The following is a 21,071-nucleotide window of genomic DNA, read 5'->3' on the forward strand; positions in this document are numbered from 1 at the left end:
GTGGATTATCAGATGTCATACTTCTTGCTCTTCTGTTCCAGCACAATGCAACTATGGGATCTGGAGCCTACTCCTCCCAACAGCTGCCTTTACCATCATTGCAACATGGGTGCCACCTGGAATTTCTCCATGGCCACCAGCCCTTAGCATTGAGGGTCCACTCACCCGCCCACCAGCCTGCTGACTGAGGCTTCTGTCAGCGCACACTCAGGTGGTTCATTTTGGACACACAGGTATGCGGGTGATTCCTGAAGCAAGGTAATCCTTCTGTCTGCATACAGAAAGGGAAGTGTGGGGACCAGCCTGAGTGAGGTCACTGTCTGGCTTTCTTTGATAATAGGTAGCCACTTTTAGGTGTCTTTATTTATTATCCAAAATATAAAGTTGGTCCTTAGATGCAACTGTCAAGGTGATATGAAAGTAAATGGCAGCACACCATGTGCACTGTCTCCCTTTTGTATAACCTGCACTGAGTTTTATGTTCCCAGAAACACGTAGAATGAGATAACTTGAAGAGCCTCCTCTGTAAGACATGTAGAAATGTTGGAGAAATGGAATGGAAATCAGCCTTTCACAAAATTGAGGGAAATCCTCGGATCTGAAATGAAGAGGGAAGTGAAAACCAGAGTGGGAGGCATGTGACCTGAAGCCACTCAAGCCCTTGAGGGAAGGGGCAGGGCGAGATGACTTCTGGTACCTAAAACGCAGGGTTTTGTGTTTTACTGTCCATGGGAGGCCATGGGGGAAACCCTGGCATGCAGGAGGCAGAGGGTTGGACGTGAGACCCCCACATAAACCAGGTCCTTCCCAAGACCACACTCTCAGTGAAAGGGTTTGCTCAGGCCACAAGGAAGCTTATTGGTCTCCACATGGCCTCCAAATGGAAATACATTTGGACCTTGGGCCTCATCTAGGACTGAGGCTCAAATTTACAATATATGAGTGGTCTGGGAATCTCCAGGTGAGGAATCGATATAAACATGGTCCTGGTTTAATGACAGCCTGGAGTGGCTGGCAGAATCAACCTCAAAACTTTCATTTTGAGGTTAACAACCTCAGCATAGGCTACAAAAAGCTCTGAGAGGTAAAGCCCCACTGATCAGGAGTTTATAATCTGAAATTACAGAACCCACCAGACAAGAAACTACCACGAGTAAACATATAAAAGAGCAGGATTAGATGCATAAGAACTTGGATAATAGAAGTATTGGCTAGACGCAATCAAATAATGCATTTGTAATGATTAAAGATATTAAAGTGGGAATCAACAATATAAGACAAGAACAACAAAGCAGGCAGATTTGAAAAAGAATAAACAGGACGTGTGCAAATGAAAACTACACTCCTTGAAGCTGTAAGTACAATGGATGGACTACATAGTAGATTAGACACTACTGAAGAGAAACAATGCACAGTGGACAACAGAGCTGAGGAAAATTCCATGGAATGCAGGACAGAGGGATAAAGGGAGAAAATATGGAAGAGATTTAAGAGACATGGGGATAAGAATGCCCAACGTTGTTCTACTAGATGACAGCATGGAGAGAATGGAAGAGAGTTGCATTTAAATTATAAATGGTTTGTCATTTTCTGGAATTGATGGACAGGAATTCTCCAATTCAGGAATCACAGGAAGACGGGAGCAAAAATAAAAATAAAACAGGTCCACCCCAAGGCAGGAAACAAGGAAATTCTGGGACAATGAAGGAGCAGAACTCAGGAAGAAAGTATGATGACCCACAAAGAGTAGCCATCGGACCAGCAACAAACAGCCTTCACAATAGCTACTGCATCAAAGGCAAGAAAACGGCATTTTTTAAGTAATGAGAGAAAAGTAACTAGAATTTGACCCTTGGCTTATCTGTTATGCATGTGTCAGGATTAATCAAAGACATCTTCAGACAAAGACTGGGAGACTTTCCCACTGAAACACTGAAAGAAGGATATATTTTGGGGGGAAAAAAGGAAATTTTACCCAAAATGAAGAATTGAGAAGCAAGGCGGAGTGGTGAAGGAAAAAAAAAAACACCTGGTAAAACGACAGTCAGTCTGAACAAGTGCTGACTGTGAAGATTAGTAATAAAAATGGTTAATTTAAGGTTATAAAAACAAAATGAACTAAAGTACTGGGCAACAATAATCTGTGTGTCAGAGTCTGAGTTTCTGGGTTTATTTGGGACAGGGGCAGAGATAATAACTTCAGGTCTTGTTAAAGCATGCTTGTCAAAATGATCAGGGTAATTATTAAATTATAACTGCTGAACTAGTAGAGGGAAGAGAGGGAATAAGGAAAACCCAATCATTCCAGTAGAAGTTGGGGAATGATGCCAAACACACACACACACAGTGCACAGGAAGCAAAACGTAAGATGTGGTGGGTTAAACGTTGGGAGACTGATAGACCAGAATTATTATTACTATAATTTTTTGCTGAGAAAGATTCGCCCTAAGCTAACATCTGTGCCAGTCTTCCTCTATTTTGATGTGAGACACCGCCACAGCATGGCCACCAACAAATGGTGTAGGTCTGCGCCCAGGAACCGAACAGGGCCACTGAAACAGAAAGTGCCAAACTTAACCACTAGGCCACAAGGCCAGCCCCAGATTAGAATTTTTTTTAAACCCCTTTAACAACATGGTCACAGTCTTTTCATTTTCTGTAACATCTCGCTTCCAGCATCTCTAATAAGAGAAACATCTTTATGATACTTTGTAGCATGCTAGGAGATTTTCCTGCAGAGACGCCATTCCTTTCCCTTACAACAGGACTCTCCCGTGGGTTCTCTGAGCAGTCATACTTTATGGGTGGGGAAACCCAAGCTGACGGAGTGTTATGCAGACCCAGGCGTCACCCTGGAAAGCTGCCTCTGGATTTGGAATCATCTTTGCATCAGAGCACAGCGTTCTCTTGGCCTCTCTGGGTCTCATTTCCCTCCTGCTCCATGAGAGAAAAATACCAGAGAGGACTGGCCCTGACCCTCTCCACCCTGGCTCGTTTGTCATAAATGCTCTCACCTTCTAGCAAATGTACACGAGTAAGTGAAGGAATGAGGACACGGACGTCGCATTTCTTGTTCAAGAAACTGCAGTGGCCGCATGTGGATCAAGTGCAGATCCTGCAGGCTGGTGCTCAAGGGTGCCTCACGTCTGCCTAAGTTCACCTCCCACGTCTAGGCTGTTAACTTCCTAGTTCTTCCACCATAAACTAATCCATGAATTGTCTCAGGGTTCCAGAAGGAGCTGTGATCTCTCCTGGTCTGTCTCCCGCCAGCCCCAATACAGCTTCTCCTCCTTGACCAAGACCGTCCATCGAACACCCATCTCAGCCCCAACCCCTCTTCTCAGGCTCCTTCTGGGCTCCTCCAGCCCTCATGAAAGATGGAGAGATCTTCTGTCAAAAGAATGCGATTTGGCCTTTGGCTATGTCTAGTGTTTTCCAGCTGTTTACACCTTTCCACCTCAAATGGACTGTAAGCTTCTCAGGGGCAGAGCACTTACCATCTACCTCCCTCAGGCACTCAGAAGAGTCTTACTGACCACCTACCATGTCTGGAGCTGTGCTCGATGCTAAGGATGCAATGCCGAGAGACGCCCAGTTAGTGCTTGTTGCGATGAATTATCTGTGCAACTGTACGGTTTCAGGCAATTTCAAAACCTGCGCTTTATATGTTGTTAACTTCGCACATGTAGGTGAACAACCAGGTCGTTCTGCCCTGGCCTGCTGGACCTCGATTCCTCTGAATGCTGTCTACAACTCTACAAGATCCGGGAGCAACTGAGTCGTCCCGTCAGGTGATTCGAGGCAGGTCCCCTGGGTCTCTGGCACTCAGAAGGTGCTTCCTGTTCACAGATGTGAATGGACACTTTTCAACCCCTATTTTGGGCACCAGTTTCAGTTTCTTCCCTGCGAGAACATTAACTCATAGACTTACTAGCTACCAAATTTAGCGTTTGATTATTCAATTTAATTCAAAAAATATTAATTGGATGCTTGATTTTACTTAGTTTATTTTACCCAATTTACTTACTACAAGAAGGTCTAAAAAGCAGGAAAACCTTCCAGCATTTTACACAGTAAAACGGATTTTTAAACAATAACACGGCAAATTGCATCCCCCCAAAAAATACAATAGAGTTCCATGCCCCCCAGTAAAGACCGAATAATGGAAACAACACTCTTTGCCTTGTATCTAAACCAAACTATCAAGGGCTGCCACTGTCGCAGCTGCCGGAGGAGGCCCTGGATGCGGCGGGGCTTGGTGGGAGCGGGCAGCAGGCACTGTCACAGCCCTGCAACACGGGGCACCATCTCCCCCAGTGGCGAGGACCCTCGGATGAGCTGCAGGTGTCTCTCTGAGGTGGAGCACCTGACCTGGGGCCCAGCATCCGTGATCCTCCGCCACCTTAACCCCCTCCCTGCCACCTGGTACCTGAGGGTGCTCCTGGCCTCTCCCCCTGACACAAGTGCCTGTTGGTGGGTTTCTTTGGGGCCGGCTCTTGAGGAGATGCACAGGCCTGACGCTGTAACTGCCCTGTGCTACCATTTAAATGTTTTAACACTCGTGGGCCACCCACCCCCCTAGGACGGTCCTGGAGATACACCTCCCAGAGCACCCTGATGGGTGGGAGGTCAGGCTCTGACAGGGAAAGCTGAGCTGTGCCCAGGAGGAAGAGGAGACGGTAACGGCTCACAGCCTCTTGCTCAGGCGCAGAGGCTCCGTCCTAGCTGGTGGGGGTGGCGTGGGGAGGCGCAGGCTGCAGGTAGAGGCACCGGGGCCCAGGAGTCAGCCTGCCTCTCACTCAGCCACCACGTACTTGGGGGAGATGGAAACAATACCCATTGTGGGCTATAGAAAGAAGACTGCGTCCTCTCACTAACCTCAAGCTGCCAGAAAACACTGGTGAGTTCAAGCACCAGTCCTTGTCAGGGGCTAATTGTGTCCCCCAAATTCATATGGAGAAGCCCCAACTCCCAGCACCTTGGAATGTGGCTGTATGTGGAGACAGGGCCTTTGAAGAGCTGATGAAGGTACAATGCGGTCATGAGGGTGGCCCCTGATCCAACAGGACAGGTATCCTTATAAGAAGAGGAGATGAGGACACCATCTCTCACAGAGGGATGACCACGCAAGGACACAGTGAGAACATGGCTATCCACACACCATGCAGAGAGGCCTCAGGAGAAACCAGCCCTGCCGACACCTTGATCCTGGACTTCAAGCCTCCAGGACTCAGAGACAGTGAATGTCTGTGGTTTAGCTGCCCAGCCTGTGGGACTTTGTGATGCTCACCCCAGCTGACTAACACAGACCCCTTGAGGTCCAAAGACCCCAGAAGAGCCAGGCTCTCAAGCCTTCCAGGGGCCGCGCTTCTCACTGACATCACAGGGCGAGTCACTTTTAGAAACTGAAGCAGCACTCTCTGCCCCATCTCAGAATACTCATGTGATTCTTACACACAGGAAACACACGTGTCCAGGCATCTGGCCTGCCTGCCTTCCAGTTCGGTAAGTCAAATCGTTATCCTGGTGTGACTTTTCAGAGGGTGGTTTTGGTCTTCCTGAGACTTGACCCAAGTCAGTCGCTATCGCTGCCTCTCTCACAGACAGTGGGGCTGACTCTCACGTGTGCTCTAACAGCTGGGCACAGAGAGGAGAGACAAGAGTCAACTGGTTTCACCACGTTGTCAAGGTGGGCAAACTCCCGTTGGCATGCGTGGTTGGTGCCGTGTAAAAAATGTGCAAGACTTTTACTCGACAGGCTTCAGAGGTCGATGGCCCTGCAGCCCATGAGGGACATTTCTGAAACCATTCCTGGAAGGAACAAAAAATTGCTCCCAAACATATGAAAAGATGCTCAATCTCATGAATAGCAAGGGAAATGTAAATTAAAACTACTTTGAAATAGCATTCCTCCTCACCAGTGGCAAAAATCAAGGTTGGCCAACACCCAGGGTTGAGAAGGTCTGAGACAAAGGCACCATTTTCTGCACAGTTGGCAGGAGCATCAGTTAGTCAAACATTTTGGCAGGAAACTGGGCAATACCTCTCAACATAAATGACAAGCATACTCTATGAGCAAGGGTCTTTCTTCTAGAAATTGAACCTACAACTATTTTCATATATGCTGTGCTGTTTGGAGCGGCAACGTTTGAAGGTTGCCTAAATCATCCTTAATAGTTATACAATAAATAAATTATTATACATTAAACAACAGAATAATATATGACTGTTCGGAAAATGAGCAGAGTCACATGGACTCATACGGGGCCATCTCCTAGACACAGTGTCACGTGCAGAACAGTATATCACAAAAACTCTATGATGACATTGGCTCTAGGAGAGGGGCTGGGGTCCCAGAAGTCACAACATGAGAGGGAAGACCTGCTCTCAACTGCTCACCTTCCCACCATGGGCACCAGGTTGTTATTAAACTGTTTTCATTAAACACACAAAACACACCCTTGCACCTGCGTGGCTGGGACACATCAACAGGAAAATGCTAAGAAAACCATAAACTCAGGTCACTGTAAACTTTCTTTTAAGAAGATGCAGGATTTAGGGGCTGGCCCAGTGGCGCAGCAGCTGTGTGTGTGCTCTGCTTTGGCGGCCTGTGGTTCGCGGGTTCGGATCCCAGGTGCAGACCTATGCACCACTTATCAAGCCCACATGTAAAATAGAGGAAGATGGGTGCAGATGTTAGCTCAGGGCCAATCTTCCTCAGCAGAAAGAGGAGGATTGGAGTCAGATGTTAGCTCAGGGCTAATCTTTCTCAAAAGAACAAAAGAAGATGCAGGATTTAGAGCTGGAAATTACTCTCCCTTTGGAGACAGCTGGATGAACACCCTCCTTTGAGGGGTGATGACAGAGAGGATGGGGCCCGCACCCCACAAACTCTGAGGTGGCAGAGCAAGGGTTCCCACTGATCACCAGTTAAACACCTACTCTGTGCAAGGCACACACTAGGCATGCACATTGTCTTGTTGAATTAATCAGGTCTCCTGGTTCTTATCCTGGGGTCTTCCTGGGACTTGAGGGGCCTATGAGCAGTGAAATCGGGGGGCTGACTGATTTCTGGCCCCCAAGAGCATCTCAGTGGCAGGTGCGATTAGATGGCAGAGCTGTGACCGGGTGAGAAACTATGTGGATACGGGAGTGGTCTGGAATGAGACCCAGGAGCCCCAGGAAAACCACCCAAGGCGAGGGAGGAAGTTAGGACAAGCCTTCCAGGCCTTGCAGGTGAGGGCCAGCCCCAGGCCACGGCCGCCGTTGGTGGTCAGATCAATTCTATCCAAATGGACTCAACTGACAATCCATGCTGCTCTTAAGTGGTTCTCCAGGCTGAAAGCACCAACCTCAGGAAACCTCCTAAGGTCATCAGAGCTGGCGGTTCCCACACCTGCATGTTCCTCTCACCCTAACTCATCTCATTCCTCACCCTCCTGCTCCGCAGACTTACTGTAGCCCCAGGACCTGAGCTGACACCGTGGCACGTGTGGCACGTGAAGGCTTCACAGGGCTGCCCCCCGGAGAAAGACCCCAACAAGTGACTTACATCTATGCCCACCGCGCCGGGCAAGTGATTTACATCTATGCCCACCGCGCCGGGAGTGCTGGCCAAGGGCATCCTTCGACGCCTTTGTGCCGGCTCACTCCCAGGAAGCCTGTCTAAAGACCAGCAGTGTTAAAACAGTGAGAAACAACTTCCACGCAGAACTATGCGCCTCCCAGCACGAGCCGCTTCTGGGAGCACATGTCCCACGGCCACGGGAGGGCCCACGGCTCATGGGATGGTTTAGGCCTTACTCGCTGCCTAAGTCAGTGAGCAGGAGTGGCCCCGGGGGAAGGCTGGCCGGGTGTCAACCTTGTGGCAGCCCAGGCAACTTCATCACAGGACAGTGAGCAGTTGTCCCAGAGCGCAGGGCCAGGAAGCGCATGGCGAGGACCTGTGGAACGAATCCGTTTACAAGTATAAGGTGCTGAGTGTAAAGACGGAGACACCGGGGCCCAGCCTCACCCACGGCCACCTGGACAGACCTGCCCGCCTCCGCTCCCTCGCACTGACTCACAGCCTCTGGGGAGAGACGGTCCCCGTGCCTCCAAGGAGCCTTCCCGGTTAAGCGATTAACTTCTACCACTGACAAGTCTAAACAAGCGTCAGCCAAGGAGCCTGGTGGGAAACAAACTATCAGAGAGAGGGATCACGCAAAGCGCAACACGTTGCGAAACGAGGCTCCTCCACGGGACTCAGGCGCAGAGGAGGGGACGTGAGCTGGTCCTGGGTGCCGCAGCCAGGCCATTTCCACCCCGTACTTTACCCCCGGGGGCCTTTAGCTCCCAGCCATCCCCAAACTCTTCTTGCTTCGGGGACGTTCACTCCCTGTCTTCTATGATGAAGCCTTTGGTCACTTTTTGCAACGTCGTGACTGTTCATTTTTCACGCATTTACCTCACTGCTCTCAGTTGTACCGTCTCTGTCTATGAAATGGCACCAGCAGCAGCTCCTACTTGACAGTGGGTCTCACATGATCACATAAACTCTCAGTGGCGTTCGTCTGTAGTCGGATCGCATTTTCCAGGAACAAAGGGCAGGCAGGAATTGCAGCCCATGCTCGCCCCTTCAACAGGGTGAAGAGGTCTTTTTAAAAAGGACTCTGCAGCACCATTTCCTGAATCAAGTTCTACATTCCTCACATCTAGTGGAGAGAGTATTATCCAACTTTTTCTTCATATTCCCGCTCCCCAAACACTGTTCTTGTCTAGCTTTCCAGCCCTTGAATGCAGAGTCTGAGACGTGTCCTCGCAGCTCCTCTCTGCAAACACGTGTGCGAGTGTGTTTCCTGTGAGGCTGCTTCGCACCGGCTCCTGTCGGGTCAGTACTCAGGATGGACATCTGCTCTCGGCGCCGCCTACAAGCAGTCACGCTGAAACATCGGTCTTCTGAAATGAATGTGATACCCACACAGATCCTTTTAAAAGACAATGTCAAGGGTGACTCTTTACCTGAAGGATGCGATGGAATTTCTTAAGAGGCCATGCTCATAACAGTTCCAGAGCTACTCCAACACGGTCACTTGTTCCTCAGAGTCCTGGACTGGCCCTGATCAGACACGGCCACAGGGCCTCCTGAACACTTCTGCAGAGATGTATGGTGGTGTGCCCCTCCCATCTCCCTCCCAGCTCCTCCATTCCTTCTGCCAACACCGTGGAGCTCCCAGCCCAGGCCAGGCCAGCCTCACCTGCCACCTTTCTCACACCCAGCGTGGCCTCAACTTACCGAACAGAAGAGTCCACAGTCCCAGCCTCCCAGGCACCCCCTTTCTTGGGCTCGCACTTCTCAATCCTACAAGTTCCCAAATGCACCCTTCTCTCTGTACCCGGGGCTGCCAGTTTCCAGGTAGATGTGACATTTTCCCTGTAGATACGGCCATTTTTCCCTTAATCTCATCAAAATAAAGTTGGTTCTGTTTCTTTGCCATCATCCTGTCCAGCTTAATAATTACAGTTGCGGTAAATGACACCTGTGAGGTTTACAACGCGCAGCATTACATGCTCATCTTGTCTGACTCTCACAGGAACCCTAATAGGAAGCATGATTACGAAGCCTGTTTTGCAGATGAGAAAACAGAGGTTAAGGATTTGTCCAGGGACATGGAAGCAGGAAGCAGCTGAGCTTCCCAGTTTGCTCCCAAGTTTATGGGACCCCAGAATCTGCACTGTCAACAGCATGCCCCGTTCCCACACCACAGTGGAAGGAGTGACAGTGACCAGGAGAGGGAGAAGGGTGCTCGGGGTCTGAGGGCATCTCCTAAGGCCTCAGCTCCGCCTTCCCCAGGTCAGCCCCCGATGGTACTCAGTGTGATGGGTCGAGATTTTTAAGTTCCTATGCCACTTACTCCTTCAAAAATGCTTTCTGTCCTTTGCTAAAGAAAATGTCCAAATTTTGCACAGTGGCAACAGGCTTTGGTGACGAGTATGTTTTCCAGGTAACCTGGCCAACATCCTTCCTCCTTTGTGGGGTCCTCCTTGCTTCCATCCTGTGGTCCAAATGTAAACAGGCTTGCTGTTGATTTCATCAGAACTTTAAGTCGAAATGTCACATCTGCCTGATGCTCGTGGGAGCAGCTGAGTATCAGGAACAGTTGGTTCCTGGGCTGTGCCTGGACCCTGCATAATTTATCTGATGGTCTCTGAGTCCTTGGCGTGTAGTTCAGGACGAGCATGATGTTAGCTGTCTGGTAAACACGGAAGTTCTCTTAAAGGGTCGAGGTGACTGATCACTGAAGAATTATCTTCCTTGTAGCCTTAATGAGTTAGAAGGTCAGCTATCCCGGCACGTTCCTGAGGTCCTGACACACCAGGCTCTCCACAGCCTGCGCCGAGAGGGAGAGTGCCGTCCACGAGGCAATAAGAGAGCCTGTTGCTTTGGAACACGACTCTGGTCTAATCATCAGAATGTGTTCTACGGCCTTACCCGTGGGAATGGGCTGCGGGTTCCAGGCCTAAAAGATGAGCCATTTCACCTACTTTCAGTGGGTGAGAAGTTCTGTGAAAATGCTAAATGGGGCTCGCAAACGCCACACGCCTCCAAGTCCCTCAGCTCCCATACGAGGGAAAATGCTTGGGATGAGGATGACCCCGGGGTTGAGAGAGACGCTCATCTGTGATGCTGGGGGAAAGGACAGAACACCAGGACTCGCGTGAGGAGAAGACACGCAGAGGCCCACGCTCAGGGCGGGTCCGCTCGGCTTTCAGTGTGCACAACCCTCCACCACGCGCCCCCAGCTCTGGAGCTCCACCGCCCGATTCCTCGGAGTCGGGGACATGCACTTGGAGACATCCAACTTAAGCAGAGCCTTGGTTATCGAGAAAGACCCTTGAGTTCACAGTCTGTAAGAGGGAGTCCAGGGAGGTGGCCGAACCCAAATTCTACGTCTGAATGGGTTTCTAGATTCGCAGGACCACTGGGTGAGGTGGAGGAGCATTTAGAGACACGCCCCCGTCAGAGGCTGGGGCATTAAATGACCTCTAAAAGGGGACACCTCCTGTCAGGCTAACAAAGATTTGGCCGGCCGGGCAAAGGCTGAGTCGGCTCCTGAGCTGAGGCGTTTCAATTAACCACAACGCTCCCTTTCGCATTTGCCACTGTACATGTGAACGGCCAAACACAATTTCCTGTGAAAAATACAATATTTTCATTTCCCATTTGGACTTGAGATATCATCAAATTGTAGCTCAAGTGTCTTGAAATATGATAATACCAGAATACAATAAAAGCTCTCTAAACGCATCTCCCCTCAGCCATCGTCAGATAAACACTGGGCTAATGTGTTTGGCCCCAAGACTGAATCTCATTAGAAAGCTCAACTTTTGGTGGCGCTTCCTTTTCTAAATGGGACAAATGTGGAAATATTTTCTGAAAATTTAGATCTAAAGTAATATAAGTGCCATGTATCAAGAGAAGAGGGTCTGTCAAAGTTGGTGGCCACACAGCAGCAACCCAGGAAAGGTTTGCTACGTGAGCAGCGAGCTGTCTGCCCCGGAGTGTGGGAGACGCAAGGCGTCTCCATTGAGCCCAGACGCGTCAGCGGGAAGAGCATCGGCAGCAGGCAACCTCAGGCAGGAGCGCTCTCCGTCCTGGGGAGGCCAGGAGGTCTGACGGGAAGGGAGGGGAAGGCAGAGACAGCAGAGAAGACGGACTAGTCATCGCAGCTCAGCAGATCCGTAAAGCTGAACTTCTCGACTTTGCTGCATCTTAAGTTATCCCTGAGGCCAGGGCCAGGTTCATCAGTGTCCCCACGTCCCTCACCTCGTGTGCTTCCTGCGCCATAGCCTCGGACACTCAAGGAGTGAGAGCCGCCCTGGGATGCACTCAGCCCCACCAAGGTCGTCAGGGTGTCCCCAGGCTTGGGTTCCAGGCTCTGCAATGGGGCTTTATAGTGACAACATGGTTTCCTGGCTGCTATAGGCTGAAGGTTTGCATCCCCTCAAAATTCACGTGGTGCATCCTGACGCCCGATGTGATGGTATTGGGAGGCGGGGTCTGGGAGTGAGGAGGTCACGAGAGTAGAGCCCTCATGATGGGATTAGTGCCCTCATGAAGGAGATCCAGACAGTGCCTGGCCCTTCTGCCATGTGAGGACACAGTGAGGACCAGAAGAGAGCACCCACCAGACACCACATCCCCCGGCACCTTGATCTCGGACTTCCAGGCTCCAGACCCTGAGAAATAAGTGTCTGTTGTTTATAAACCACTGGGTGTGCGGTATTTTTGTTACAGCAGCCTGCATGGACTACGACATTGGCTTTTTGTGGTCTAATTCCACAGTCTGTGTTGTTATTAAATAAACAAGTAAGAAAAGTTTTCCACAACAATAAATGTTTAGCAACAACAACTGGCAGGGCCAGTCCCACACTGAGAAACAAGGAAACTGGGCTCTGCCCCTCATCTGGAAGCCCCTCCCCAGCGTGAGGAGTCACAGCCGGCATGCAGTCACTACACAGAAGGCGCCCGTGGCCTGGAGATCCAGGGGCACCGTGTTCTCCTGTCTTTCGGAGACGGTCAGTAAGAAAGACTGAGCTACGGACCTCTCTCTTAATAAAACTTGGACATTCAGGATGCCCCAAGTGGCAGTGCCCAGGCACCCGTGCGTGGCCCTGTGAGGACGACCTCAGCTCAGGGGAGACAGGGCAGGACAACGAGTGGTTCACCACGAGGAGACTTCTGCACTGAGGCCCCCAGGAAGGCTTCTCATGCAGGAGCCGAGCTCTAAGCCCTCACCTCTCCCTGGCGTCACTTTTCCTGATAAGCAGCATGTGTGTGACATGTATGCCCCCAAACAATGCTCTGTGAGCCAGGAAAAAGCTGCTGTCTATTAGAGGCTGAGAGAGCAGTGCACACAGTAGGTGCTAATCCATGCGCACCTAGCACGACCTGGGCAAAGTCTCCCGATTCAGTGTGCGTGAGGCTGGGTGTCCGGAGTGGAGTGTGGAGAAGGCCCCAGCGCATGCACACTCCCGTGCCTGCATGAGCTGAGGGGTGGTACGCAGGACCCGGCACTGGGGCTGGCACCTCCTGCCTATCAGCTGCCCGACGGGTCAGATTCGGTCAGTGATGGTTATGAAACAGGCCGTGGCTGCACCGTGCAGAGGCCATGGGGAGTGAGCCTGTGCTGGAGAGGGGGCTGCCACGAACCCCTCACTTTCGCTCCCCTCGCAGAGAGACTGTCTGGACCCATTTCCCCATGGAGAGGACAGCGGCCTTACCAGGACCATGTGGCCGGTGGAGATGTCCATGTTGGGCTGCGCCGGCTCCTCGGACCAGGACGAGGTGCTGCTCCGTGCAGACGGGCTGGGCATCGGCCCATCGCTGAACTGGGAGGAGACGCTGCTGATGCGGGACGTGTGCGGGGCCTCGGGGCGGTCGGACGTGCGCACGGCCATGCGCTGCCGGCACAGCTCCTGCAAGACAGCGAGGGCATGAGTCAGGGCTGCCGTGCGCCTGTGTGGCCGGCCTCCCTCCCATCTGCCTGCCTGGCCCGAGAGCCACGGTGCACATGGGGAAAATTTGCCCTGAGGCCACACACACATATGCGCGCACACACCACGCAGAAACACACACAGCTATACGCATGTACGCACACACACACACGCCCCCCACAGATTCAGAAAAAGGGGCCGCTGGACCCAACTCTGCGGTCACGTGGGAACATCCTTAGGATAAAGCATCAGCGAAGTTAGGCATCTTTCCTCCTCATCAGAGCGCAGGCCGTGGTGGGAGGAGGGGACTGACACCGCTCAAGGAAGGACAGAAACTGCTGCCACAGTCAGGGTGTTTAGGGAAAAAAAGCTCTTTTTGGTTTTTCCCTTTTTTCCCAAAACAACACACAAACCGATGAAAGCCGCCACAGGAGAGAATAAACAGCACCACACGTGAAGAGGAAAGTGTGGTTAATGGGAATGGTTTGCTCTCCGAGTACACGACTGAAGGCGAAGTCTCTAGTCTCAAGGAAAATCATGACAGGATAGCCTCACGCACTTCCGTGAGGTCAGGGCAGCATCCCGGCCGCCTCGCACGGGCGACGTTCAACCACGCCAGGGCCAGGGGGGATGCGCTGGCCTCGGCCCTGCACAGGCCAGCTCATATGTGCAGATTCAAGGGACGTTAGCTACTGATCGTCACTGAGGATCCAGCCGGATGCGGCCCACCGCTCTGACTGACAAAATCGCATTTGGGAGGTATTCCAGCAGTCACGGAATGATGAATTCCATCCTTTTGCCCACTGAAAATATCACTGTAACCCGAGCCATCAAAATAAAGCAATATCAGGAAAAAGTGTATAACAATCTGGGCCCAGGAGAGCAGCTCAAAGCACATTCACGGGAAGAAGGAGGCGTTGAGAGCTGCCCGGTTCCCTGTGCCCCTGGCTGTCATTTCGGGTCCAGGGGAGGCCACATCCGCTTGTCCCGGCCGTCAAGGCCTTGCAGCACCTCGGCAACACCAAAGACCACAGAGCACTCGCATGTTTCCTGCCACTTTCCTTGGCATTAAAGATGCCCGGAAAGCCAGCTGCCACCACATAGGAAGTCCCTCCTCTTGGCTCCGTGCTCCTGGGAGACGTGACTGTGCTCCCGAGCCTCCTCAGGTCCCAGAACAGGCACCACCCTACAGGGGCCTGGAGGAGGGAGCTGACTGGGGCCGGCGTCCTACATGACCCCTCGGCTCTGTCAGATCAACGGGTCACGGGCACCCCGAGGGACAAGGAGCAAAAAAGGTGAACTTGGGATCAAAAGGGCCGACTGTGAGGGGAGGAGGTCTCCAGCAGGTGGAAAAGAGAGGAGAGAAACCACGACTGCATCTGCACCGCCGTCCTCCCCACGGTCTGCCTCGCCCAGTGGCTCACGGGTGGTTTTCAAACAATGAGTTTGTTTAAAAATCCATCCAAGTTTTCTCAGAATCTTAAAAACAGAAAGAAACCCAGACCCAGCGGGTAATTTTAACAAGGTAGATGACACCAGTAACCAGGAACACATCTCGTTTGTTTCCCATGGATGCACACGGACTATGACTTGATTCTGGAAAAAGCACACCAACAAATGTTTCCACAGTAGCTTCTATGGCTTAACATAGTTCATTTAGAAGAATAACTAATAAATAAATAAAAACACCCAGCTTCGGCTAAGGGAGCTCAGAACATGTCTCCAGAATGAGCTCCTCAGGGGAAGAAGATCTGAGATGTTTGAGATCCACTCACTAAAAACAGAGCATCAAGCCAGCTGGGTGTCCATCCTGTGAATGTGCCGGGGAGGGAAGGACGACCACAGAACCCGAGCTTCCGTTCTTGCCTTGGTCCCCGCGGAGCAGAGGACACTGGGCTGGCCTTGCTTGACCATAAACCCTCCGTGTGAACTGGGCGAGTCATAGGTCGCGGGCCTGGGTGTTTCTCTTGAAGGACGGAGGAGCAGTGGTTACTGTGAGGACGAGAGAAGTTCATGGAGGCCAAACGCTCGGCGAGGGGCCTGCCGCGGAGAAACTCCTCAACCGTTCATCAGTGGAACACTGAAGTGTGAGTGCAACAGAAATTAAAACAACTCTCTAGACCAGAACAAACTCTTGAGGGCTTGGCGGGTTCAAAGACATTTCTAACGCAGCCGCAGAATTTCAGAGCTGGAAGAGCCGACAGACCGTCCACCCAGACTCCTCGGTCTGACGGATGACTCACGGCCGAGCGAGACTCTGCGGAGGCAGCGCGGGGTTTGGAGGTGGGACTGCACCCGGGACTCATGCCCAGTTTTCTTCCCATGGCCACTTAGTGCTGCCTCTCCTTGTTGGTCTTTATTTAAAAAAAATAAATTTTTTTAAAAAGTAGGGAAGCTGAGATAAAGATCCAAGAGGAACTGATCCCTACCCGTAGCCAACAGCGATGGGTCCCGGACCCTGGGCGCCTTGGTTCTAGAGAGGAACCCGCGAGAGAGTGGGGGCCGTGTGAGTGTGGCCCAGGGTGAGGGCTCTCCCCCTGCACGGAGGAGCAAAGGCCGCGGGAGGAGGCACGTGCCCGGCTAAGAAAGCTCGCTGCCTGGTGGTGGCCCAGGGAGCTCAGGCTCTTAAACTGCAAGTGAAAGCAGGAGCCGTCTACAAAGGTGGGGCGCTTAATTGTGAGCAGCTGCTCTCAAGTTCCCCCGCAGCAGACGAGCAAGCAGGAGCATCTGAGAGGCGATGACCCAGGACCTCTCTCCAGGAGGGCAGGTTGAGGGGGTCCCTGATGGTGAAGCCACTGTACATGCAAGGCCTGGGCGGTCCCTGTGCCCCCGGGACGTCCTGATCCTGACCACGCGGCTGGCAGCAGGGCACTCCCCTCAGCACAGTGGCCAGCCTCACGCAGCTGCGCTCCCCTCGAGGTGTGAGCTAAGGCGGTGTTCCAGGCTTCTCCGAGGGCCGTCAGCAGAGCAGACACTAAGAGAATCTCCACAAAATCGACCCTCAAGATGTGCACAGCTAGGTCGTTGCAGCCGTACCCTGACAGATTCCCCTCAGAAACCAGGACCCAGGAGACGTTTGTTTCCCAGAGGAACTGAGATGAAAACTATAATGTATATTCAACTTTGATTCTTTTCTTGGCTTCCAGCAAACTCATCCATCCACTCACAGCACCTAGAGTCACAATGCCTAATTCTCAATCCTGGCTTCAGCACTTGCTGGCTGTGCAACCTTGGGCACACCCCCTGACCTCTCTGTGCCTCATCTGTGAGGTGGTGACACCAGTGCCAACGTGACAGTTCTTGTGAGGACTGAATAAGATAACATGCTCAGAACAAGCCTTCAAAATTGTGCCCGACACACCAGGTGATGATTGGCGACTATACTAACTTACTCAACGTCTGGTTATTAGCACACACCATGTGTCAAACACTGTAGATGCCAGGACTGATAAGACGAGCAGGCTCTGACTTCTTGGTGCTCACAGTCCAGCCCAGAGCTGAACGGGCGCGAGAAACCAGGAGGCTGACGTCTGTCAGGTGTTTCATGGGACGGGACCACAGGTCCCAGCGAGCCAGCAAGCAAGAACCTCCTGGGACGAGAGGTCAGGGCGGCCTTGGGGCAGACGTGACGTCGGGGAGCTGGAGGCCGGTGAGGTGGAAGAAAGTGCAGGTCCAGGTGGGGCTGAAAGCCTTCCAGGCAGACGGAGCTACAGGTGGAGAGAAAGGGAGAAGGACGCTCTCCGTGTGCTTGCTGACTGCATTGCTGTGACCATCCGCATTTTCAGTCTTCATTTTGACTGCTTCCCTTGGTGTGCTCTGATGATGCTAAGCTTACATTTTGAAAGTAAGATGTGGGAAGCTCGACCATGTGTCTGGTTGGAAACACTAGGATCAGTGACGTGGTTTCTTGTGCACACGCGGGTCTGAAGGGAAACTGGCCATTGGCAGCCCACCTGTACGGACAGTCTTTGAACACGTCTGGAGAGAAACTGTCCACACAAAGTCTGTGTCTCATCGCAGCCAAGCTGTTGCTAAAGCAGCACGGCTCACGACTGAGCGTTCATGGGACCAACCAAAGTGCCGGTTGCTTCAAGGTGCACCTTAGGACGTCCACAGGCGTTCGCGCTGCCACGGCCTGACGGGCTGGAGTCCAAGCTCCGCCCCGGGCAGGAGCAGCAGCCCAGGGTCCATTGTCCTTCCTCCACTGCTCTGACCTTGGGCAAATCGCTTCCCTTCTCCTGCGTCGTCTTCCTGCTCTGAGACGTGGGATGCACAGGACGCCAGCCTCACTTCATTGGCTGCTGCATGAGCATCACACAAACAGAAATTGTGGAGACACAATGGTGACAACGGTTTCAGAATCACGGAGCTGGGGAGCCACGCTGTGCGTACTCCCTGGACCGTAAGGGGGCAGGCTGCAGCCTCCGTTCCCTCAACGATCCATACAAGGCCACCTCTATGTATCTGTGACGAAAATAGAGATTACTCCAAGTTGTTCAGTTTGAAGTACCCCAATCTGAGGAACACACCTCCAGGAGTGGACACACACCAGTCCCACTGCCTGGGGAGGGGACTCGGCATTGAAGGGGTGCATCTTCCATCACAGCACCTAACGGAGTCCCGCCACATCACTGCGCGGCCGCCACGGCAGGACCCCGGGCCGTGGGCTCCCTCGTGTGCTTGCTCTCCTCGCTCCGGCCCGTCCCCTTCGCTGCACAGGCGCAAGGTCTCCAGGTGTCCCCAGACAGGCAGCAGGGAGCAGAGAGATGCCGCCCGATGCTGCTGCTTTGCCTGTTGAAGAAATCTCTGCGACATGGCCATGCGGCCCTTTCATTTAGTCCTTTACATTGATTATAGTTTGTAAATTAATAATAGAAATTCTACATCCTGCCCAGTCTCTGTACTATTCCCTTAAAATGAAAATTTCTAAGGAAAAATGAACTCTTATAATGGAGGAGAAAAACGCAGGCTGCTTCTGGACCCAGCCATGGTCTGGCCGGGGTCAAGGAGACCAACTCGAGGGTTTTGCAGCCCTCGGGCTGGGGGCTCTGTGGAAACCTTTCGGTCCCGCATTCTGCAGACCTAATCTCTAACCAAAGGTCTTGGCTGGGAGCCTCTTGGGGAAGGTCTTCCCACATGTGTCCCCTCCCCAGACTAGAAAACACCTCACCGAGCCACAGTCTTCAATTAGGAAGTATCGTCCATCCCTACAAAGGCAATTGCAGGCCACACAGTGACAAATGAAGGTGTGGTCCCAGTGACCCCTCAGGCAACCATCGCGGCCGGGCTGGGCATGAATGCTTACTGAACGTGGGATCTGAAGTTCACAGCGTTGGTTTCCATTGCCTGGGACCCGCTGTCAGACCAGAGCCCTTCCTGCCTTTACCGCCTGACATTTATCAATGCAGGTGGAAGCCATGGAGGGTGGACAGGAAGCTCAGACCAGCAACCACAGACGGGCCATCGCCAAGATAAATATTCCGTAAGAAAAGTTCTGTTATGTGAGTTTAACACATTTACAGAGCCACGATCATCTACAGAGAGGATTTTACTTGAGCAAAGACAGACAGACAGAGCTAACGAACTACACAAGCACGCTCCAAAAGACACCCAGAGACCCGCTCGACCATGTTTTGAAATTTTTCTAATTTATAATCCTGGCAGCAAGCAAAGAGGGACAAGACTCCTGGTGAAGGTCATGGACACGCTGAAAATGAAGACTGCAGGCTACACAGGCCGTCAAAGATCGTCCCTAACAAAGACGCAAACTCAGCAAAATCAGAGCATCCTCCCACTTCACAAACGCAGCGCCCCCTGGGCGGGTCCCACGCACGGCCATGTGGTGAGCACACAAGGCAGTTTTGGCAAATAGGTCTTCACTTGGCTGGACAAGGAGGTGCAGTGCCTTCTAGCACCTTTGTTAAAAAAAAAACATTAAAAGATGTTTAAGATCCAGACTAACTGTCCTTTAATTTTAAAAATGACTTTGTTTATGATCTGGAACAGCATTACTTTAATAAAAATGATCCTGAACATTTAGCTGATGACCTTGAGATTATAAGGACAATTACGATCTCCGTGTAGTAATTCATACGACTCAACAACCAAGAGGCAATTCGCTATGAAGGAAGAAGAAAGGGAAGTTGAACCAAGTGAATCTTTTGGTCACAGACCCAACCAGCCTGCCACATAACCCCCTTCAAATGCTCTTCCCTGGCGGCGTCCTCTGTCTACTGTGCAGACTGGGGGTCTAGACGTACTTTGGGCTGGATCCTCTGCGCACCTGCTGTGAGCCTCTCCCGACCCTGGAGAGCTCCCTGCGGTTGGAAGTGGTGCCCTAGGGCAGGAAACACTCCCACCAGGAGTTTGACCAAATCTCTTTTCTTTTCTCATCCCAGTGCCTACTCTTTAGCCAGAAGGAAAAAGCCAATGCATGTGTGAATTAGAATTTTTTTTCCAGACAGCAAAAGGGGAAATCACGTGTTTTTGGACCACACTGCTTTGCATTTCCAGGATGTCCGTCTCTGGCGTTGGGCTTCAAGCCTTTCTGGAGAGGCCTACTCATCTCGGCATATCTGCTTTGTGCCTTTTTAGCTGTCTGGACCCTCTCTAGTGCTGAGAGTCATTGAGGAAAACCGATGAAAATCATTCCAAGCTCCTGAGAAGGATGTAATGGGAAGATGACACGGCTTTGTAGGCAATGTCCACAACAGCAGCCGTCAATGGTTAATGTGCCTCTGCTCTTGGGAGGCAAGTACCCTGGAGCCATCAGTGTCCTAGGAAAAAAATCCCGTGGCAGAAAATGAAATCCATCCTTGAGAAACCAGGCCCAGACAGACCCAAGTGTGCATCATTGCATCTACGTGGTGGAGGCACATCTGAATCCCTGCTCTGCCACTCACCAGCTGCCTGACTCTGGACCAGCCGCCTAAGTCTGTGTGTCTCAGTTTTCTCATCTGTGAAGTGGGAATGATGATGGGACTGCTGCGTGGAGTTTCTGGGAGGATTCTGAGAGTGAGTGTGTCTACAGGACCTTACACGGCACTGGGCATGCAGCCAACATCCAGTCACTGCCAGCAGGACTCCTGACGCAGAGAAGGTGACATGGTTAGCTGGAGAAGTCAAGACCCTGGCCAGGTCCCGCTTGCAGGACACTACACCCAAAAGGCCCAGATCCACAGGGCCATCCCCCTGCCAGATGATGGCACCAAGGGCATGTCGAACCCAGTTTGATGATCGATCACCGCCTTTAGCAAGAACAGTCCCCCCAGCCCCCTGCATATACACTTTCCAGAGAAACCAGAGTAATGGGGTTTCTAAAAAGAAAAGGACAGCATCTTCACAGTCCCCCTAAATTTAAATGCTCAATCACAAAATAATCCAACACGTGAAGCTTGTGCCACACGATTTTAAAATATCCAAATGGCACAGTGTTTGTCAAGGGAGGTGAAACATGACCGCCTGCACCCAGGCGTGCACCAACTCTCCACCAAGAAAATGCAAGACATTCATCTCAGCACCGCCTGGGCTGCTGCCAACCGTCCAGAGCCAACTGGCACAGCGACATGAGCCTCCCAGCAGGACACGCACACCC

General features: G+C 51.8%; 1 protein-coding gene across 8 annotated transcripts in view; it reads right to left on the reverse strand.

Annotated features, from left to right (window-relative positions):
* PTPRN2 (protein tyrosine phosphatase receptor type N2) overlaps window positions 1–21,071 on the reverse strand; it is a 924,814-nt gene that overhangs the window by 81,262 nt on the left and 822,481 nt on the right. For all 8 annotated transcript variants that reach the window (XM_070618094.1, XM_070618092.1, XM_070618095.1 and 5 more), the window contains one exon: window positions 13,265–13,459. In XM_070618094.1, coding sequence (XP_070474195.1) covers window positions 13,265–13,459 — 195 coding nt within the window. The remainder of the gene's footprint in view (window positions 1–13,264; window positions 13,460–21,071) is intronic.

Source organism: Equus przewalskii, chromosome 4 (genome assembly GCF_037783145.1).
Source record: "Equus przewalskii isolate Varuska chromosome 4, EquPr2, whole genome shotgun sequence".
Classification (NCBI taxonomy): Eukaryota; Metazoa; Chordata; class Mammalia; order Perissodactyla; family Equidae; genus Equus; species Equus przewalskii.